Below are 17,014 nucleotides of genomic sequence, written 5' to 3'. Positions count from 1 at the left end.
AAAGGTGTAATTAAAGTAGGTATTAGGCACTCTTTATAAAAACATACTAAAAGTCTGCATTTAAACATACTAATGTATTCAATATTAAAGGACAGGCTTGTTACTAACTACTAGGCAAAACTGTCCAACTTGTTTTACAATATATCTGCCCCCTTTCCAAGATACTAGTGATTCTGTAAAACAAGCATTGTTTTGAGCTTTACCCTAGTTATTGTCACTTGATGCCTGGAGCTTAGTCACTACTATGTCGATCGCGTCCATATGGACTCTTGTCCCTTGGAGAACGTTTGCCGTCACCGGCAAATCGGATTGTACGTTCTCGCCCTCTGTATTTTTGTTCATCCTCTGTTCAAGCAGTAAAAAAATTGTGTCGTGTGAGTAAGTTCAACAGTTCTAATATGACAGTTGGACACACCAATATCTTTTGCTTGCAATATTGGCTCCAGTTGTCTCTTGAGATTTCCTGTTTTGTCAAGCGCATCTGCCAAGTCGTAGAGGGCCTGAGAACGTTTGGCTGGTATTGCTGGTATTCTTCCTTGGCGTCCTCCAGTACCTCCGTCAAATCTTTGGTAATCGGCTGTCAGGATATTCATCAGTGTTAATGCAATCAAGTCATTCAGGCATTGTAGTACCTCTAGCCTTGTACCCGTGATCCTTGTGGGAATCTATTGATACTGTACACACGTAGAATACATCTTCACCAGAATTTGTATCTTTCAGAGAACAATAAATGTGCCTCAACAACAAAAAATTGAGGAAAATGAAATGCATACAGTTAAATATTGTCTGAATCTCTTGAGGTACTTCAGCATGGCTCTCATTATCGTAGGTCTTGGTCTTCCAACCCATTTTCTTTACAGTGCTCTCAGTGTGGAGGAATGTGTAATGTTGCTCAGTCTCAGTATCTGGTACCATATAATATAGTGTTGGCCTACCAGTTCTACAACATTGATAATAACATTGCTCCATCAGATGTGAATACTCAAAAGGCAACTTGGCATCAACTACTATACATAGTTACTTTCTAACATTGTAAATTATGTAATAATATTTTGCACGTCTACATGCACCCAGAATAGAATAGCCCTTCTTGTACATCTGATTTTGAATCAGAATTTATATTGCAACACCAACTACTAAGACAATGTAACCCTTCTGGGAACCTTGCTACAGCCAAAATGCTCTAAGGATAGACTCAAGCAAAGTTTATCTGTTAAGATAGGTTATGCTCAGAGGGAATCACACAGTATAGGGGTTCAGTGGACTCTACTCTTGTTTGTTATAGGTGTGTGTCAAGTTTGGTGAGCATCATTGTCTGTTGATTGAGTAGATATATATACTATGTAGCTATGTCTCAGGTACATCCATTGCTTATATGTGTCATTCCATATATATGCTATTTCCATATATGTTAACATAGGTTATGCTCAGAGGGAATCCCACAGTATGAGGGTTCAGTGGACTCTGCTCTCGTTTGTTGTAGGTGAGTGTCAAGTTTGGTGAGTGTCATTGTCTGTTGATTGAGTAGATATATATACTATGTAGCTATGTCTCAGGTACGTCCGTTGCTTATATGCATCATTCCATATATATGCTATTTCCATATATGTTAACATTATCTGAGATTAGTATTCTCATTTTGGGGTATAGTCAAATTATACCTGTATACTGCTTCACGTAGCACGCGTTAAGCAAAAAAAACAGGTCATGTATGTTGGTGAGGTCACTGTTTACACGACACGACATAGTATTATTAAAGCTCGACGCGTCGGACGCGTTTGTATCACGTGTTTGAGAACACCCAATGAGATGTTGAATTCAAGATTTTCCGACAAAGTGACTATTGACTCAAGCACTCTGACGTCGACAACATTGACTTTTGCGACGACCGCATCACAGTTGTTCTGCCTTGACTTTCTAAGGCCATACTTTCTTGTCCTGCATTTACTGCTCAATTGAAAAGTAGTCATTCTGGATGAAGCCTTCCCTTGGTGGCCTCGTCTCGTTTGTTGGAGCGTCTCGCCCAACCTTCAGCAGGCCTCGACAAAGTCCAATCACAGACCTTCGGTGTATGTCAACGGCATCCTCAAGGACAAGGATACCACGATGTTTTCCCGGATTGTTGGATGTGAAATGCAACACCTCGTCGAGGTGTTTAGTAATGCCTATTCTGCGTAAGGACTTAGGGCGGAGAGGACTGCACGCTACAAGCGGTACGTTATCGAGACTCTTCATTTCGTGCATCTCATCTTACTGAGCTCAGCCGTGTTACTTCCTTGTAGCTCGATGGCACGGTGGGATTAATCGACCAGAACCTGGAAGTGGGTACGTATATACATACTGTACCATACCAAGCTTTCTTCTGTATCGCTTACAACCTACTTTCTTCACACTACGACAGAATCAAAGTCCACTTCAAAGACTCAAAAGGCAACCATCTCAAAACTGTCGAAGCGAACGAGGGGGACGACATCCTCGCCATAGCACACGAGTATGATATCGACTTAGAGGGTGCCTGCGAGGGCTCGATCGCATGTTCAACATGTCACGTCATCCTCACTCCAGAGCATTACGATATGTTACCTGAACCCAGCGACGATGAGAATGATATGTTAGATATGGCATTCGGTCTGACGGATACAAGTAGGTTAGGGTGTCAGGTACGTTTGATTCCGTCCTAAAATTTCTTTCTTTCAGAATGTGGCTAAACCAAGAACATTTGAATTGTGTATAGGTAAAATTAACGAGAGACTTGGACGGTATTACGTGCACATTACCTGCAGCAACGCGAAATATGTATGTTGATGGTATGTACTATACTCCGTCTACGTTAAGCACGGCTGATTTCTGTTTAAAATGGACCAGGAGCAAAATCCTCGCATTAATTATTAAATTCGACCATTTGTTGTCAATCTCTCTCTATAATCAACCCCAGTCAAGATGTCTACATACGTGTGTTAATACCTAATCGAGGATGTGCATTGTTTCCGAGCACTATGTCAACAAAAGAATGTGAAACAAGCGCCGAGTTCAATAAAAGTAGCGCATTCACAGATACACACAGGGAAATGGTAACATGCTGGTCGTTCATAATCCATTAAAATAGCATGACAATATTATAGCGTGCTTGATCATTCCTCTGCTAAGATTGTCTTTTATATACTTTTCTGCAGGTATGTGTTGCAGAAGCATCGCATCATCACACAAGGCTGGAGCGGTATGCTCGCTGGGCGAGCAGTCGAGGATGAATGCGCATAAGCAATCACTTATGTCACAGCTGGGAAGCAAGATTTAGAATTTATTTTAGTCAATCCGTCATGAACAGACTTACTGTATTTCGGTCCTCCTCCCCCCTCCGGGACAGTCCAGGTAATATCTTGCGTTGGCACCTTGACGTCACAAAGCTTGCAGTGTATACAGTTCTAAATTTTCGAATGCCGTATCAGTATCTTATTCCCCCGTTCAAATAGAACAACCAAAGACCCCTTACTTGCGAGTTAATGACAAACCTCTTTCCTGCAAATCCACCCCTTTCCTCCTTCCCTTCCGGCCCCTCTTCGTCGACATATTCATATACAGCGGCAGGACACGCCCTTCCGAGTAACCCCGCATATTCACTCACGTTCGTCTTGACATGTTCTGTCCGTGCTTTGTTACCGGGTGGCAAGCGAAGATGTACAGGCTGGTCTTCGGTGTGATTGGTACCTGTAAGTGCGACGGCTGTGAGGATGTCAGTTGAGAGTGGTGGTTTCGGAGGTGGGTAGTCGATCGGTTTGCATTCGCTGAATATCTGGTCAGCTTTGGGTAAGAAGATGAATTTGAAACTGTCCTTTTTACCTTGCGTGTTTTGTGTGTTGCGCGTCGGTCATTTTGGATTTGTTTCGGAACGTCCAAGGCGTACGTCCCTTCAAGATAAGAGAGTCAAATCCAGAGTACACGATACCTCCCCAGATCCCGAGAGAAGTGTTGAAACTCGGACGAAGGTTCCGCACTTCCATCAAATCCTGCCATACCCAGCTATTACGCAACGCAGTATCGTAAGAATTCATATCAATGGCAGTTTCCTTTGTCTCTTCCCTATCGCTGTTCTCTATTGTACGGAACGCCGATTCAGCGGCGATCATCCCGCTCTTCATCGCGTTATGCGTGCCCTTAATCTTCGCGACATTGACGAAACCAGCTGAACATCCAATAAGTGCACCACCAGGGAATGCAAGGCGTGGAACAGATTGGATCCCACCCTCGTTAAGTACTCGCCCACCATATGCGATTCGCTCTCCGCCAGTGAGGAGGTCTGCGAAGAGTGGATGATGTTTCATTCGTTGTAACTCACGGAACGGGCTGAGATATGGATTTGCGTAGTCAAGCCCAATGACGAGTCCAAGCGAAACAAGACCACCGTCCATATGATATATCCAACCACCACCGTATGTTCGCCAGTCAAGCGGCCACCCCATAGTGTGCACGACTTCTCCTGGCCTGTGTTTCGAAGGATCAACGCGCCAGACTTCCTTCACTCCCATCCCGTATGTTTGCGGGTCCGCATCTTTGCGCAAATCAAAGTGTTTGATGACTTGCTTAGACAATGATCCATGTGCACCTTCGGCAAGAAGTGTCACTTTCGCTTTGAACGCCATCCCCGGCTCGAAGGAATCTTTCATGCGGAACTCGCGATCTAATCCTACGTCATTGGTGATTACACCCTGTAGGGCTTTCTTGTCTTCGGAATAGATTACTTGAGCACCGCCAAAGCCCGGATAGACTTCAACACCAAGTTCTTCCGCTATTGAGCCTAACCATGCAGTGAATCTTGATAACGATACAATATAATTTCCCTTGTTATTCATTTGTGGCGGATGTGGGATTGGGATCGCCATTGAACTAGTAAGGAAGCGCATAGAAGACGACGAAGCAGGTTGCATTAGTGGATGGCCATCCCGTCCTTGCCAGTCCGGTAGTAACTCGTTCAAAGCTCGCGGTTCAATGACAGCACCGGAAAGAATATGTGCACCTACAACTTGCGCGTCAGGATTATACTGAGATGACATCGCTGGTTACTTACCGACCTCACTGCCCTTCTCAAGTACGACAACGCGTAGCTCTCTTCCCTTTTCTTGTTCAAGTTGTTTTAGACGAATCGCCGCGCTCAGCCCAGCTGGACCTGCGCCAACGATGCACACATCCACTTCGTCCTCCGCCCGTTCAACCTGTGTAGGGTCAAATTTCTCCCTCTCTCGTCTCCATTGCGTAGTATGTAGTTGCCTCACACGCAAGCAACGGGTAAGATTAGTTGCCTTGGTTCTTAGGCGCAACAGGGACATAATAATCTCGAGAGCTAGATTATTGAACGGCCGGAATTTGAACAGACAAATGGAAGAAACGCGATTCGTTGGCACCCAAGCCTAAGCTTATGACTGACAGTATTTTCACTAACCAGGCGCCAGATTGAGCCAAAAGCGGGTCTCCCGACTGTGAAAGCACGAGCAGGACCACAAGAGTGTAGCTGCGAGAAGAAGAAAGGCAAGAGGAAATTACGAGCGCGTACTTAAGTTGTGGTCGGGTTTGGCACTTCCGATTATCACGTGCTTCAACAGTCCCAAGTATCACAAACGCAGCACTCATCATTGGTACAAACACTATCCAGCCGGATTTCCATAGACTATCATGGGACACATCGCCATTGCCCAAGCTCGAGCAATGAGGGATACTACGACGATGAGACATACGTAATCAATTTTGCAGGTTCACCATTTGCAGCCCCAAGTTGAGCCCTTGCCTGACCAGCTACTTTGCCCCGTACGCGCAATACACGCGACTAACCAGGAAATCCATCTAATGCTGCTACACGTACTTGGTGGCATGCAACTAGCAATAGTAATCGGGCGCTCTGGTTGCTTTGAAGTTGCATTGCGATAGCTGACGGCTAATAAACTGGCTGACCGGCGACTGGACGAGCTTCGCATCGTTAACATCATTGTCAGTTCGCTGAAAGATGTCGGAGGGTTGCATACTGCTAAGCTTCGAGAGGGGTATGCCCTGTAATAAAAACGATCAGGAGGCGGTTCAGGCTGTGTTCAATGGTAAGAATTGTGTACTACAATCTCTATATTCACTTGATGAATATATTTCCCTTCAAAAGCGAATCCGGCTGTCGTGAGGCTAAAAGTCTACCAAGTGGATCCGTTCACCAACGGATACTACGTGGTTGGTGAGTACCGTTGTGACGTTCTACTCGTCATGCTGGTCGTTAACCCACTCTCATCATTTGTAGCTTTCGGTTTGAATGAAATGGAAGTCACGCGTTCGGAGGTCAAGAAAACGACTCGTGAAGCACTTGCATCTCTGACGGTCGATCCGCGCGTGCCATCTCTCATGCGCTCCAAGACTTTGCAGAGGGCCTCAAGTCTGCTGTGGAAGTTCTTCTGGGGTAGTGGCGCTCAGAAGGTGGAACAAAAGGGAACTATGGGTTACGCTTAGTTCTGGAGTGTAGCCTTGCCTTGGTACACATGCGTCTCTGAAGAGAATTGATGTGTAGGTTAGTGGGCTGAATAAATGTTGAAAGTCGCTCGTTCGACATTGCGAGAGGTGATGACCATGCCCACTTGTGAGCCTGAATCGACTACACCGATACAGCTATGCCAAAATGACTGCAGTACTTCATTAATACCTTGCTGATTCTCCCAACGCTACAGCACCTCAGGTTAAAGAGAAGAGTGGTATTGTAATAAACTTTGATGGTTATCCTATCAGTATCGACATCTGGAGTACTTTGCTTCTTCTTGCTTGCTAGCCGATGGCTTGACGTTAATCTGATACTCTGTTGTTTTGAGTAAGTATTTTGATCCACAGTTCAAGGCGCATTACTGCATGTCACACAAGCACAACGAACGCAGGAGCTACTACATGGTTTAGGCATAGCATAGCAAAATGGTGATTGCAATTATCAGTCTCAGATCCACTCATCTTCACTAGCAATTACTCAGTAATGGAAATCATTAGAGAATTGTCTAGTAAGCAACTCTGTTCAGACCCTGTCCAATAAATTTATAGACTTATCTTGCTTGTACTTTGTAGCCCAGACATTTAATACACCTCCCAATCATACAGATTTCCATATTAATATTGCGTCCTATGCCGCCGTCAGATAGGCATCAATATGCCGTAAAATAAAAGTATTGGACGCCACTGATAGTATCAATGTTACGGTACGCTATAGCGATGAATGCATAGTGATTATATGCATTCTCTAAACTGATAAATAGGTCCATGTTTACCTGTGGATCATCAACTAACATCTCAGCTCACAATGAACACAGACGGAGCAACGCTTTCTTTTTCCAGGGAAGACCTTGGACTAACAAGTACACCTGATGTCCGTGCAACGAATCAAGATATATTCGCTAGTAGGTTCCACATGTATTAGAACAGTGCATGCTCATATTCGAGCTTTTTATTGGAGACTACCCTGAGGTCGTCAAGATAGAGATATTCGAAGATACAGACGAATATGAGGGCGGAAACAGTACCATCGTGTATTCAGCTAAGGGTTAGTAGGTTATTTGATTTTAATACAGCCAATTCTACTGTACTCTAAAATCTGACTTTGACTTGCAGCAATGGCAGATCCGAAGAAGAATAAGCACCAAGTACGGGCACAATCCGAGTGGTTTGAAAGATTTCCTGATGCACTTACAGATCTCAAACAGAAGCTAGGTGTGTAATGCTAGTATACTGTCACCCTGCAGATATTATTAATGCATATCCTCACTATATAGCTGAGAGAGCTGCTTCCAAGGAAAGCAGAAAAAGCAGCAGTGTAACTAGCAGAAGCCTTAGTGTGTTTAAGAGAAAGAGCAAAGATGGCTATGATAGATTGTAGAATGGGAGAGATTCCTAGTTCAGCTAATTATTATATTCTAGTCTAGTCATGTTAATAGTTTAGATTAGAATTCTAATAAAAATGCACTTTGAAACCTAAATATTCGACTTTACGATCATTTTGGCCGAGCTGAGGAAACCGCGACTTAGATAACAAAAAATAACATTATGTATTCATAGAGGGTCGATGACGTAATTAACGTTTCATTGGAAGGTCGATCCTCACGTGCCCGTGTTGTGCACGACAAAGCAGACTGTTGTCCACGGCTTGCCCTTCCACCACCACCACCACCACCACCACCACCACCACCACTATCTTTCCGCCCGTTGCTGTCCGGTTTCTGTCTGTACGGGTGTCCTGTTTTGTTACAGAAGACTCCTGAAAGCCGCAGAAGCACTCCATGTATGGCTACAAGGAAGACGCCGCCGCCGCAGAGAGTCTCGTTTCATCCACCAAGCGAGAATGCGGTCTATCGCGATCTGCTGTTGTTTGAAGAGAGGTTGAAAACAAATGCTTCGGTGTTAAAGAAGAGGAAATCCAGATACCAGTGTGTGTGTGTGTTGCTTCCACGTTAAAGGCATGTTCCATGCTGATTTCAGGATGCTAGTGTTCCTTGCTCAGCTGTTGGCCGTCATAATCTTTCTAGCGTCCGAAGTATTCTTCGAGACGCGTTTCCTGGACATGCCATGCAATTATGCCATTCAGAAGGTTTTTCCTGAGGAGTTTGAACAGGGGCACCATACAGTGGAGCTCCACCCGTTTGTCGCGAAGGGCTTGCTCCTCGTGGCAATCATGACTTTGCTGCTATTTTTTGCTAGTGGGCTGTATGAAGAAAAGATAGCATATGCAAATAGGTGCATTTCACATGTTTTTGAAATATCGTTAACTCACAGGGTACTTTAATATCAGATATGTCCCTCATGCAAATCGTGCTCTGCGTAATTTTAACATGTACCTCAATGTTCGTCACCGACCGCTACGTTCCCGGTTATTCGTCAACCCTTTCTCGCTACTCTTCCCTCGTAATCCGACGGAGGCAAATTCAAGATCTCCTTCACCAGACGGGCGACGTAAGCGTGGTGCGAGTGTGCCAATCCCTCCAATTCCGCCGACAAATAATCCTCGAGGCGAGCTTATATTTTCCTCTCGCGTTGATCGCAACTTTCGAGAGTCATACGAACGATACCGGGCAGCGTTTGAGCGCAAGCGCGAGGCACGCGAACAATACGCAGCCTCGCAAACGCGATGGGGACGTCGTTTCTGGCCGTGGAACTGGATGAAGCGCGTGCTCCCCCAGCCCGCATCGTATATACGCGAGCACAGTCCAACCAACTCTATGGCAGTAGCGCGAGGACGAGCTTCTGATTCTGAGAGCTCGTCAAGCACTCCAAGCTCTTCCAGGCGTTCCAGCCCAGTACCTGGCTCGATAGGAAGGGCCAAGGGTGCGACGATGGGCAATAGGAGTGGCACACCGCCGAGCGGTGTCCCGCGACGGCTGACGCCGGAACGGCCTCGGACGGAAAGTTTTAGCTTTTTGTTGTCAAATGACGACGGTTTCGGGCAATAGGATGCATTGATCGGGCTGTTCCTCGTTATCAGTCACATTAGGAGGTCTTTGTAAGCTATGATACGATTTGGACAATGGATGCTAGGCTATTTCTTGGTTTATACACTTTCTTCTCGTTTTTCTTGCAAGACTTCTTATCAATACCCGCGTACCTTCAGCCTCGCAGGCTAACAAAGACCTGTCAAGCCTGTCAACACAGGCCTCAAAACATAGCGTCATTTGATCTCTCTATCTGGGTATTTCTCTTCTATCTGTCGGTTCTTGATCCGATCCAACGACGTTCCCGCCGTGCAAAGTTATTCGGCTTCAAACCAATGAGAACGCCACAAACAACCGCATGGATCTTAAATACGCCCGATCCCACTTAAGTATCGTACGTGCTGGCATCGATTTCATTTCCCTGCAATAGCTCATGCCGAGCAAACAAAAGGGAACGATGTTCACGCTCAATCTCGAATTTTCAAGCTCCGGCTCGCTCTCTTGACTTTTTTTATCTTCTTTCCGGATTTTATGGGCGGTAAGAGTTCCGTCTATGCGTAGTCGGGGATTATGCCAACTCCGAGAGGTATCTCAGGTAAGACTTCCGACTTGAACTCATTCCTGGCAGCGTGATACATAAAGGTTGGTCTGGCTATTTAATTGAAGCAGTTGACAGAGTGTCGCTTATGCAGTTTCTAGTAAGTAAATGAGGCGAATTGTGCTCATTGCGGGGTAGTTCATAAAGAATTTCCACTCCACGAAGTTGCACACTGCCTTTGCGTGTTCCCTTCCCGCAAATCTCTCAGAAAAGAGCATATGAAATAAACTATGCGATTACGAGAGTTCACGCCATGTAAATGCAAACTCCTTCGTACCTAACGTTCATGTCGATGTCGTGTGCGAGCAAGACCTGTAAGAAGTTGTGCCGGATATTTGGCGAAACAGCCTTGAGGCGCGCGGCATGTGTGCCTATCGTTTCTCTTCCCATCCCCCCTGGAAGGGTCAAGCGACCTAAGTCAAGTCCCCGGTCAGGAGTACAGCTTCGCGTTCCGACTCCGACAATCCATTACTTTTCGCCTTTACAGGCAAGTGTACTGATCAAGCTAGACTTGCTTGCAATTCAGAGTCGCTTCTACCTCACGGAGAGCTCCGCCATGATATAGGACCCTTCAGTACGCCTTTCTCACCAACCTCGCGGAGCCTTGCAGAGTTTAACTTACCCTTGTTCAAGGTCTCGAGTTACGTGAGGCAGCTTATTGCTATGCATTCACAGGTATTTGGCGGACTGACCTACGCACCTGACCTTGTCTTTGATACTAGACTCCTCGGCCCTATTAAATCTTCTTTCTTTCGTATTACAAGCATGGGTTAGCCACTCCCACCGGCGTCTGCGGAACTGGACTCTGTCCTTCTTTGGCGCAACATGTATGTTGAGCTGTCGCAGACTTGCCAGCGAGGTTTTGGCTTATGACCCGATACACTTTTCCCAGCGGATCTTGCGTCAGGTTCGTAGAGTCTCCCCGAAGTTAACGGCCCGATGAATACAGGACGCAAGACTCTCCGGTCTCTGCGAGTGGGGAAGCTTTCGAAAGTGTTCTAAGCGGATGCTATTCGTTGAAAATTTGCACTTATTCAATTTGAATCGAACTGTGACGAGAGTTATTTCGTTTTAGCCCTTAACGACACTTTCTGTAGCCCTACTTCCTTATCTCCCAAAAATGTGTTGGCCCGACGGAAGGAAATTTCATCTAACTGTTATTGAGATACAACAGTACTACTTCATTAATGAAAGTCGCCCAAAGTCTACAGCTGACGCTAGTACACAATGTATGCAAAAGTCACACTTATCACTACTAGTTGCGTCTCCGTGGTGTTCGAATGCAGTACTTGAGTAGTATTCGGCATGAAAGGGAAATCGGACCCAAGAGTTTTATGAAGACTGGAGAAATTACTGGAAAGCACTAACTATATTTGGTCGTGGATTGCCCCATCCAGCGGATGTTAGTCATAATTGAATAATAGTAGCCTAACACTCGTGGTTTTTCTTTTGAACTGTCTCCTCAAGCGTGCGGTTCTTTGCAGTGCGCACTCTCAGAGGGGCGGTTCATTAAGCTCGTTTAGATATCATATAGGCAAAACAATATGCCTTTTAGCCATCATTCGCATTCGGGACAATTTTGCAGGCACGCTTCTGGGACACTGGAAGAGGTCGTTCTTGAGGCAATCCGTCAAAAATTCCAGATATATGGATTATCGGAACACGTACCTCGTTATCGCCTGGAGGATCGATACCCAGAGGAGGTGAATCCTGTCTTTTCCTTGTTCTCAGTTCACGTGTAAATTTTGTCGTTCGCCCCTTGCCGATTTGTATCCAGGAAGAAGTCACCCTTCAACAACTGGAATCGCAGTTCGACACTTTCGTAAAGGAGGCGCATCGACTCAAGGATCTGTACTCTTCTGAAATTACTATACTCGTCGGAGCGGAGACAGAGTATATAACTCCCGTCGACTTGCATCAACTTGCGCTGTTATTAGAACGTCATAGGGGGAAGATCGAATACCTCGTCGGATCTGTCCACCATGTCAACGAGTTCCCCATCGATTTCGACAAACCTACCTTTGAGTGCGCACTTCAGAGCTTCGCCGCCAAAACCGTACCAGGAGAGTGCACAGTCAAGGAGTTACTCGACCGCTATATCGATGCACAGTACGACTTATTCACACAATTCCACCCGGAGATCATCGGTCATTTCGATTTGTGCCGCTTGTACTATCCTAGCCTCGACTTTCGAGACTTTCCCGATGTTTTGGCAAAGATTGAGCGGAATATATCTTATGCCTGCGACTATGGTGCCTTGTTTGAGTTCAATGCCGCTGCCTTCAGAAAGGGCTGGAGCACTGCATATCCTGGCAAAGACATCGTTGAGGTAAGATAGTGATCTACGACCTGAATTAGTGGGATGCTGCTTTTATGCCGAAGCACGCTCGCAAATCACGGATGACTGCATAGATACTCTTTGCTCATACATCTCGGTTTCTCTTCCAGAAAATACTCCAAAAAGGCGGACGGTTCACTCTATCTGACGACAGCCATGGCCCTCACACTGTTGGACAAAACTACAACAAATTATACATATATTTGGAAGAGTTGGGTATCAAGGAATTATGGTACCTTGAACTAGAAGGGACTTCAAAGAACAGGAGAAGAACCAGGGCCGCGAAATTAGAGGGAGATTGGTGTTCGAATCAGTTTTGGAAGACCAGGGGTTTATCCTCGTAGCCAGCGGGTTATCGGTAAAAACTCCAATCCTTAACTTACCAGGCCGGCTAAAATGACCCTTTCGACAGGTCCGGGTGACGTGGCTAAACATCTACGAAGTTGTGTTTCGTGAGCCGCGAACGAGTAGTGCAACTTCCAGCTTGAGACCGAAGAACGGCAGGAACCGGTACGAGTGAACGACTATCAGCAGAAAATAGAGAGAAGAGGAAGTATCCCTGAATTCGGCGAGCAGATTCGCACCGAAGATGAAGATAGCATCGAGCATTCGGAAATAGGCATTCTGAAGAGGGAGTGGTCAGGATCTTCTGTTATTCATTCCGCTAAAAAGTGTTTCAGTCAGGGGACCTAGAGTAATACGATGTGCATGTTACAGTAATATAAATACAATTTTCCCTTTACACAGCCTACGCTGCCTGATACACGCTTTTTGCCATACTCAACTCAGAAGCTCGTAAGCCAGTGTAGAAGGAACGACGTGCATTTTAGCCGAATTCAACCGCATATTATCTCTTCTGTTTGATGATATCACGCAAAGGGACACTCTTGAAACTTCTCGCCTCGGGGGCCTGAACAATCTCAGTCCGTTACTCTCACTACACGTCATGAGGAACATGCTGCAGTGCTTCTATGTACCACGTAAAAGGGCATTCGTAACAGAATAACCTTCCTCATATAATGACCGGCTGCATCACCTTCAAGCTCTAGGAGATATGTATACGCCGCATGTGAATGCTGACGCGAGGGAATAACTTAGGCAGTATTTGTAGAGCATTTCGAGAAGACATCACAGACATCACTTAATGTGAAACACCAGCGACTTTCTTGAGGAAGGTAATTAATCAAGCTTCAAAGCGTTACCTGTATACAATAGATATTAGATAACACCTGGTGAGTATCTATCTAAAAACTCGTCTCCGCTGTCGCACATTTTCCAGAGAAGATATCTGGTTATTTCCCAACGTTGAGTTTTCGCTTCTCAGCCCCGTAATTCTCAACAATTTGACCTGAACTAGGTTAAGTGATCGCACGAATGTCCATTCGACTTTCCTGTTGCGAGCGAATTGGAATTCTAGGATTAGCTGAATTTGAGGAAAAGAAGCACCCAAAATAGTGAAGGCGAGTTGTATTGATTAGTCAGCAATAGTTCTGAACTCCTGGCCTCGGTAGCTCTCCTTCATTTAATTCTTACCACATCACACACTCATTCAGATCGTCTTATGTTGCTTTTGGGCGACTCGTAATCTCCGCCCTTTCAGTGACTTCTTACTGTTAAATTCGTGTATCGTCTTTGCAGCCGGTCGTCGACATGCTTCAGTTTCTTGTTGTTCTCGGTCGCTTATTCAAGGACTGTTCTCAATCGCGAACTCTCCAGAGCATTGCAGAGTCGCCCACGTCACAGTTTCCCTGTTTCTCCGGCTGGTGAACACGGTTATCCTGATAGATCTCATTACTTGCTTCCACGTCTATAAAGCTAGGAGAAAGCCAGACATATGATCACTCAACAAACCTTTTTTTCCCTTATGCGCGTTGGTATTGATCAGTCCCAGCGTACGACATAATAACGCTATCAGATCTTTATCGTCGTATCTGCAACATCTAGAGGAATCTCTCATTAGGCTAGGCTTTTAAGCTCCGCAACGTAATCGTCGTCAATCGTCCAAACCTACTTACCCTACCATATGGCAACACACTGCAACCTTCTCGTGCCCGCGATGCCACACGCACCGGACCACCGACCACGGCAAATTTTCATAAACACTCCGAGCCGCACCGTCACTTTCCTTTAAACCACTACAAGCCAAAACATGATTCCTCTTTTTGGCATAAAAGGTCGACGTTTACACGGCGCTTGAGTGACTGATATCCCCTCGAGTACTGACTGCGTCTGCTACTTCCCATTTGTTCAACATCCTGTGAGTATTGCAATGGCTCCCTCAAAGTATGTTCTGACGACTATCGCTGCAATGCATAGATTATGTGCCATAGAAGAGTTCCGTACAAAGCATACAGCTGCGGACATTCTTATCCTGCTGACGAGGGTGTACTAGTGAGCTTGCCCTTGCCTTCGCCAAGTCTAATCTTCTGATCCTCTACATTTTAGGTTGACTGTATGAAACGATTTTGCCGGTTGTCGTCCGCGCACCCGAACGGTCCTCGCAATTCCTGCGGCCCGGATTGCGCAAGGACTTGTATGGGAGCGTACGTAGCTAACTTGGTGCCCAGCTACTAATAATTTAACTTTCTTCTGTTAATAGACGTCTACCTCCTGAAGGTTTCGTAAGGGACACATACGCGGAGCCATGTTACAAGTGTCCCCCCTAGGAGTATAGCTTAGCCGAGTCATTCTCCGGCTTATCCTAACAAGAAGTGCGATGGATTTTTAACAATGCTATACAAATAGCAACAGTTCTGCTTTGAATGTGAGCAAGTTTGAGAGAGTTCCAGTGAATAGTCAAATATATGTTCCGATGTCGAGCAATGTAGAATTGAAATGTATAAAATTTTCTGGCTTAATTCTTTGGTTTAGCAGGATCAAAATCGTGAGAAGCTAATTATTATCAAACGCGCCGATCGCACGCGCCAAGGTTGCCTCATTTTCTCATTGACTCTTTGCACTACCACCTACAATAATGACTACTGACACTGCTAAAAAAATAGCCTACCTGCGGACACTTCCAGCAATACGAGAACGCTGTAACAAGGTCTATTCCATCGCCGCCCGGAATGAATTAGAATTCTTTGAATATCATCCCGAAAAGGAGGGCGATGCAGTAGACTTCTGTCTAAAGATAATCCAAGTGTGCATATACAATACATGCTGTTGCCAATCCAGCTAACAAAAATGGTGTAGCGTGATTTCGGTGCAGATATTGAATCGGTGCGAATACTGAGCCTATTCGTTAGTTTTGGAGTCCGTATTCATGATTTATTAGATCCCGCCACATGGGCGCTGGAGGCACCTTGATGCCGGCCGACCTCGCATTGCCCACTTAATTTCTAAATGGAAAGAGACATCTTCATCAATAAATGATAAGGAGATCTGTAAATGCCTGGTTGACTTATTTCTGGTATCGGTACTGCTGGATGCTGGAGCTGGCAAAGTCTGGAAATACAAAGAACAAGGATGTGGCGACATATTCTCTCGGTCTGAAGGACTAGGCGTGGCAAGCTTTTACATGTTTAACGAAGGGTTCTTCTCTGGAGACAGCAGTCAGCCTCATCAGGTTAATGGTAAGATATCTGCATTCTACATTCACTAGTTCTTAATGAAGCTTATATGAATTCAAAGCTATTGGTCTTTCTCAAATCACTCCTGAGAGAGTTGGGGCTGCGATGCAAGTGACAGACCAGAACCCAATGGACGGGCTTGAAGGACGTGCGAATTTGCTTGTCAAGCTAGCAGGCGCACTTGGATCGAACCCCCACTATTTCGGTAAGGATGCAAGGCCAGGAAACCTCATAGGTTAGAATCGGGTAGAATCTACCCATCGATCCGTAAATCAGCTAATGATGCACAGATTATCTGGAATCTCAGTCCACCACGGATAATAATGGCATCCGCTCTGTACCGGTTTCTGCACTCTGGCACGTTTTGATCGACGGCCTACAAGCAATATGGCCCGCCTCACGGACTACACTTGGTGGTATACCTCTCGGCGACGTTTGGCCGTGCTCGGTCCTTCCTAGTACCGAAGAAGGTGATAACTTCGTGCCGTTTCACAAGCTCACTGGATGGACGACATACAGTCTCCTCGAACCGATGCAGAAAATCCTCAATTGGCGATTTACGGGACTTGAAGATTTGACTGGTCTGCCAGAGTATCGTAATGGTTTGGCTGATCCCTTTACTAGTCTCTTCTACGATCATTCATAGTGACCTGTCCCACAGGTGGGTTGCTTATGGATATTGGAGTTCTCTCCCTTAAGCCCGGTGCGATTCCAACATCTTTCTACCCGGATCCGTCTTCTGCGATTCCTCGCCTTCCACCATCTCATCCCGCCATAGTCGAATGGCGTGCTATGACAATCATTGAACTGTAAGGCACACTCATTCCTCTTACTTTACAGGTAAATTAAAATAATAGCAATTTAATCCTACTACAGTGATCGCATTGCAGATGGAATCCGAGCTAAACTCGGCCTAACAAAGGAGCAACTCAGCCTCGCACAAGTGCTCGAGAGCGCGACTTGGAAGGGAGGGCGTGAGATCGCCGCACAGAAAAGACCGCAGACAAAGGGTCCTCCAATTGATATTGAAAGTGATGGAACAGTATTCTAGTCGGGAAAATACCCTAAGCTATTGCAAAGT

The 17,014-nt window shown here is 45.6% G+C and overlaps 8 protein-coding genes across 8 annotated transcripts; 6 read left to right on the top strand and 2 right to left on the bottom strand.

The window, feature by feature from the left end:
• Window positions 1-204: 204 nt before the first annotated feature.
• On the bottom strand, window positions 205-1,031 carry FOMMEDRAFT_29137 (uncharacterized protein; the record flags this gene model as incomplete). The annotated part of the gene is made up of 5 exons (XM_007267377.1): window positions 205-345; window positions 416-577; window positions 685-713; window positions 774-905; window positions 1,022-1,031. The coding sequence occupies 5 exons, from the start codon at window positions 1,029-1,031 to the stop codon at window positions 205-207; spliced, it is 474 nt and encodes a 157-aa protein (XP_007267439.1).
• Window positions 1,032-1,882: 851 nt separating this feature from the next.
• On the top strand, window positions 1,883-2,930 carry FOMMEDRAFT_20787 (ferredoxin). The gene is made up of 5 exons (XM_007267376.1): window positions 1,883-2,213; window positions 2,283-2,325; window positions 2,402-2,660; window positions 2,735-2,807; window positions 2,866-2,930. Exons 1-5 carry the CDS (start codon window positions 2,162-2,164, stop codon window positions 2,883-2,885), a joined length of 447 nt encoding a protein of 148 aa, XP_007267438.1. The 5' UTR covers window positions 1,883-2,161; the 3' UTR covers window positions 2,886-2,930.
• A 115-nt stretch (window positions 2,931-3,045) lies between these two features.
• FOMMEDRAFT_20786 (uncharacterized protein) lies at window positions 3,046-5,489 on the bottom strand. Its single transcript, XM_007267375.1, has 5 exons — window positions 5,063-5,489; window positions 3,838-5,011; window positions 3,491-3,782; window positions 3,332-3,422; window positions 3,046-3,277 (listed from the first exon to the last, which is right to left on the bottom strand). The coding sequence occupies exons 1-5, from the start codon at window positions 5,319-5,321 to the stop codon at window positions 3,267-3,269; spliced, it is 1,827 nt and encodes a 608-aa protein (XP_007267437.1). The 5' UTR covers window positions 5,322-5,489; the 3' UTR covers window positions 3,046-3,266.
• Window positions 5,490-5,932: 443 nt separating this feature from the next.
• FOMMEDRAFT_20785 (uncharacterized protein) lies at window positions 5,933-6,599 on the top strand. Its single transcript, XM_007267374.1, has 3 exons — window positions 5,933-6,080; window positions 6,140-6,208; window positions 6,272-6,599. Exons 1-3 carry the CDS (start codon window positions 5,993-5,995, stop codon window positions 6,475-6,477), a joined length of 363 nt encoding a protein of 120 aa, XP_007267436.1. The 5' UTR covers window positions 5,933-5,992; the 3' UTR covers window positions 6,478-6,599.
• Window positions 6,600-7,306: 707 nt separating this feature from the next.
• On the top strand, window positions 7,307-9,519 carry FOMMEDRAFT_168582 (uncharacterized protein; the record flags this gene model as incomplete). The annotated part of the gene is made up of 6 exons (XM_007267373.1): window positions 7,307-7,403; window positions 7,460-7,546; window positions 7,615-7,713; window positions 8,093-8,428; window positions 8,487-8,733; window positions 8,789-9,519. The coding sequence occupies 6 exons, from the start codon at window positions 7,307-7,309 to the stop codon at window positions 9,444-9,446; spliced, it is 1,524 nt and encodes a 507-aa protein (XP_007267435.1). The 3' UTR covers window positions 9,447-9,519.
• Window positions 9,520-10,315: 796 nt separating this feature from the next.
• FOMMEDRAFT_157193 (uncharacterized protein) lies at window positions 10,316-11,025 on the top strand (the record flags this gene model as incomplete). Its single annotated transcript, XM_007267372.1, has 4 exons — window positions 10,316-10,452; window positions 10,533-10,731; window positions 10,788-10,850; window positions 10,939-11,025. The coding sequence occupies 4 exons, from the start codon at window positions 10,316-10,318 to the stop codon at window positions 11,023-11,025; spliced, it is 486 nt and encodes a 161-aa protein (XP_007267434.1).
• A 542-nt stretch (window positions 11,026-11,567) lies between these two features.
• Window positions 11,568-13,084, top strand: FOMMEDRAFT_124194 (histidinol phosphate phosphatase H; the record flags this gene model as incomplete). Its single annotated transcript, XM_007267371.1, has 3 exons — window positions 11,568-11,726; window positions 11,801-12,352; window positions 12,472-13,084. 3 exons carry the CDS (start codon window positions 11,568-11,570, stop codon window positions 12,703-12,705), a joined length of 945 nt encoding a protein of 314 aa, XP_007267433.1. The 3' UTR covers window positions 12,706-13,084.
• A 2,251-nt stretch (window positions 13,085-15,335) lies between these two features.
• FOMMEDRAFT_87622 (DUF1688-domain-containing protein) lies at window positions 15,336-16,984 on the top strand (the record flags this gene model as incomplete). The annotated part of the gene is made up of 7 exons (XM_007267370.1): window positions 15,336-15,503; window positions 15,557-15,583; window positions 15,639-15,936; window positions 15,995-16,168; window positions 16,224-16,535; window positions 16,595-16,742; window positions 16,810-16,984. The coding sequence occupies 7 exons, from the start codon at window positions 15,336-15,338 to the stop codon at window positions 16,982-16,984; spliced, it is 1,302 nt and encodes a 433-aa protein (XP_007267432.1).
• Window positions 16,985-17,014: the final 30 nt, after the last annotated feature.

This window comes from Fomitiporia mediterranea (genome assembly GCF_000271605.1).
Source record: "Fomitiporia mediterranea MF3/22 unplaced genomic scaffold FOMMEscaffold_7, whole genome shotgun sequence".
NCBI classification, from domain to species: Eukaryota; Fungi; Basidiomycota; class Agaricomycetes; order Hymenochaetales; family Hymenochaetaceae; genus Fomitiporia; species Fomitiporia mediterranea.
Note: the sequence above shows the minus strand (reverse complement) of the source record. Positions and strands in the feature narration are given on the sequence as shown.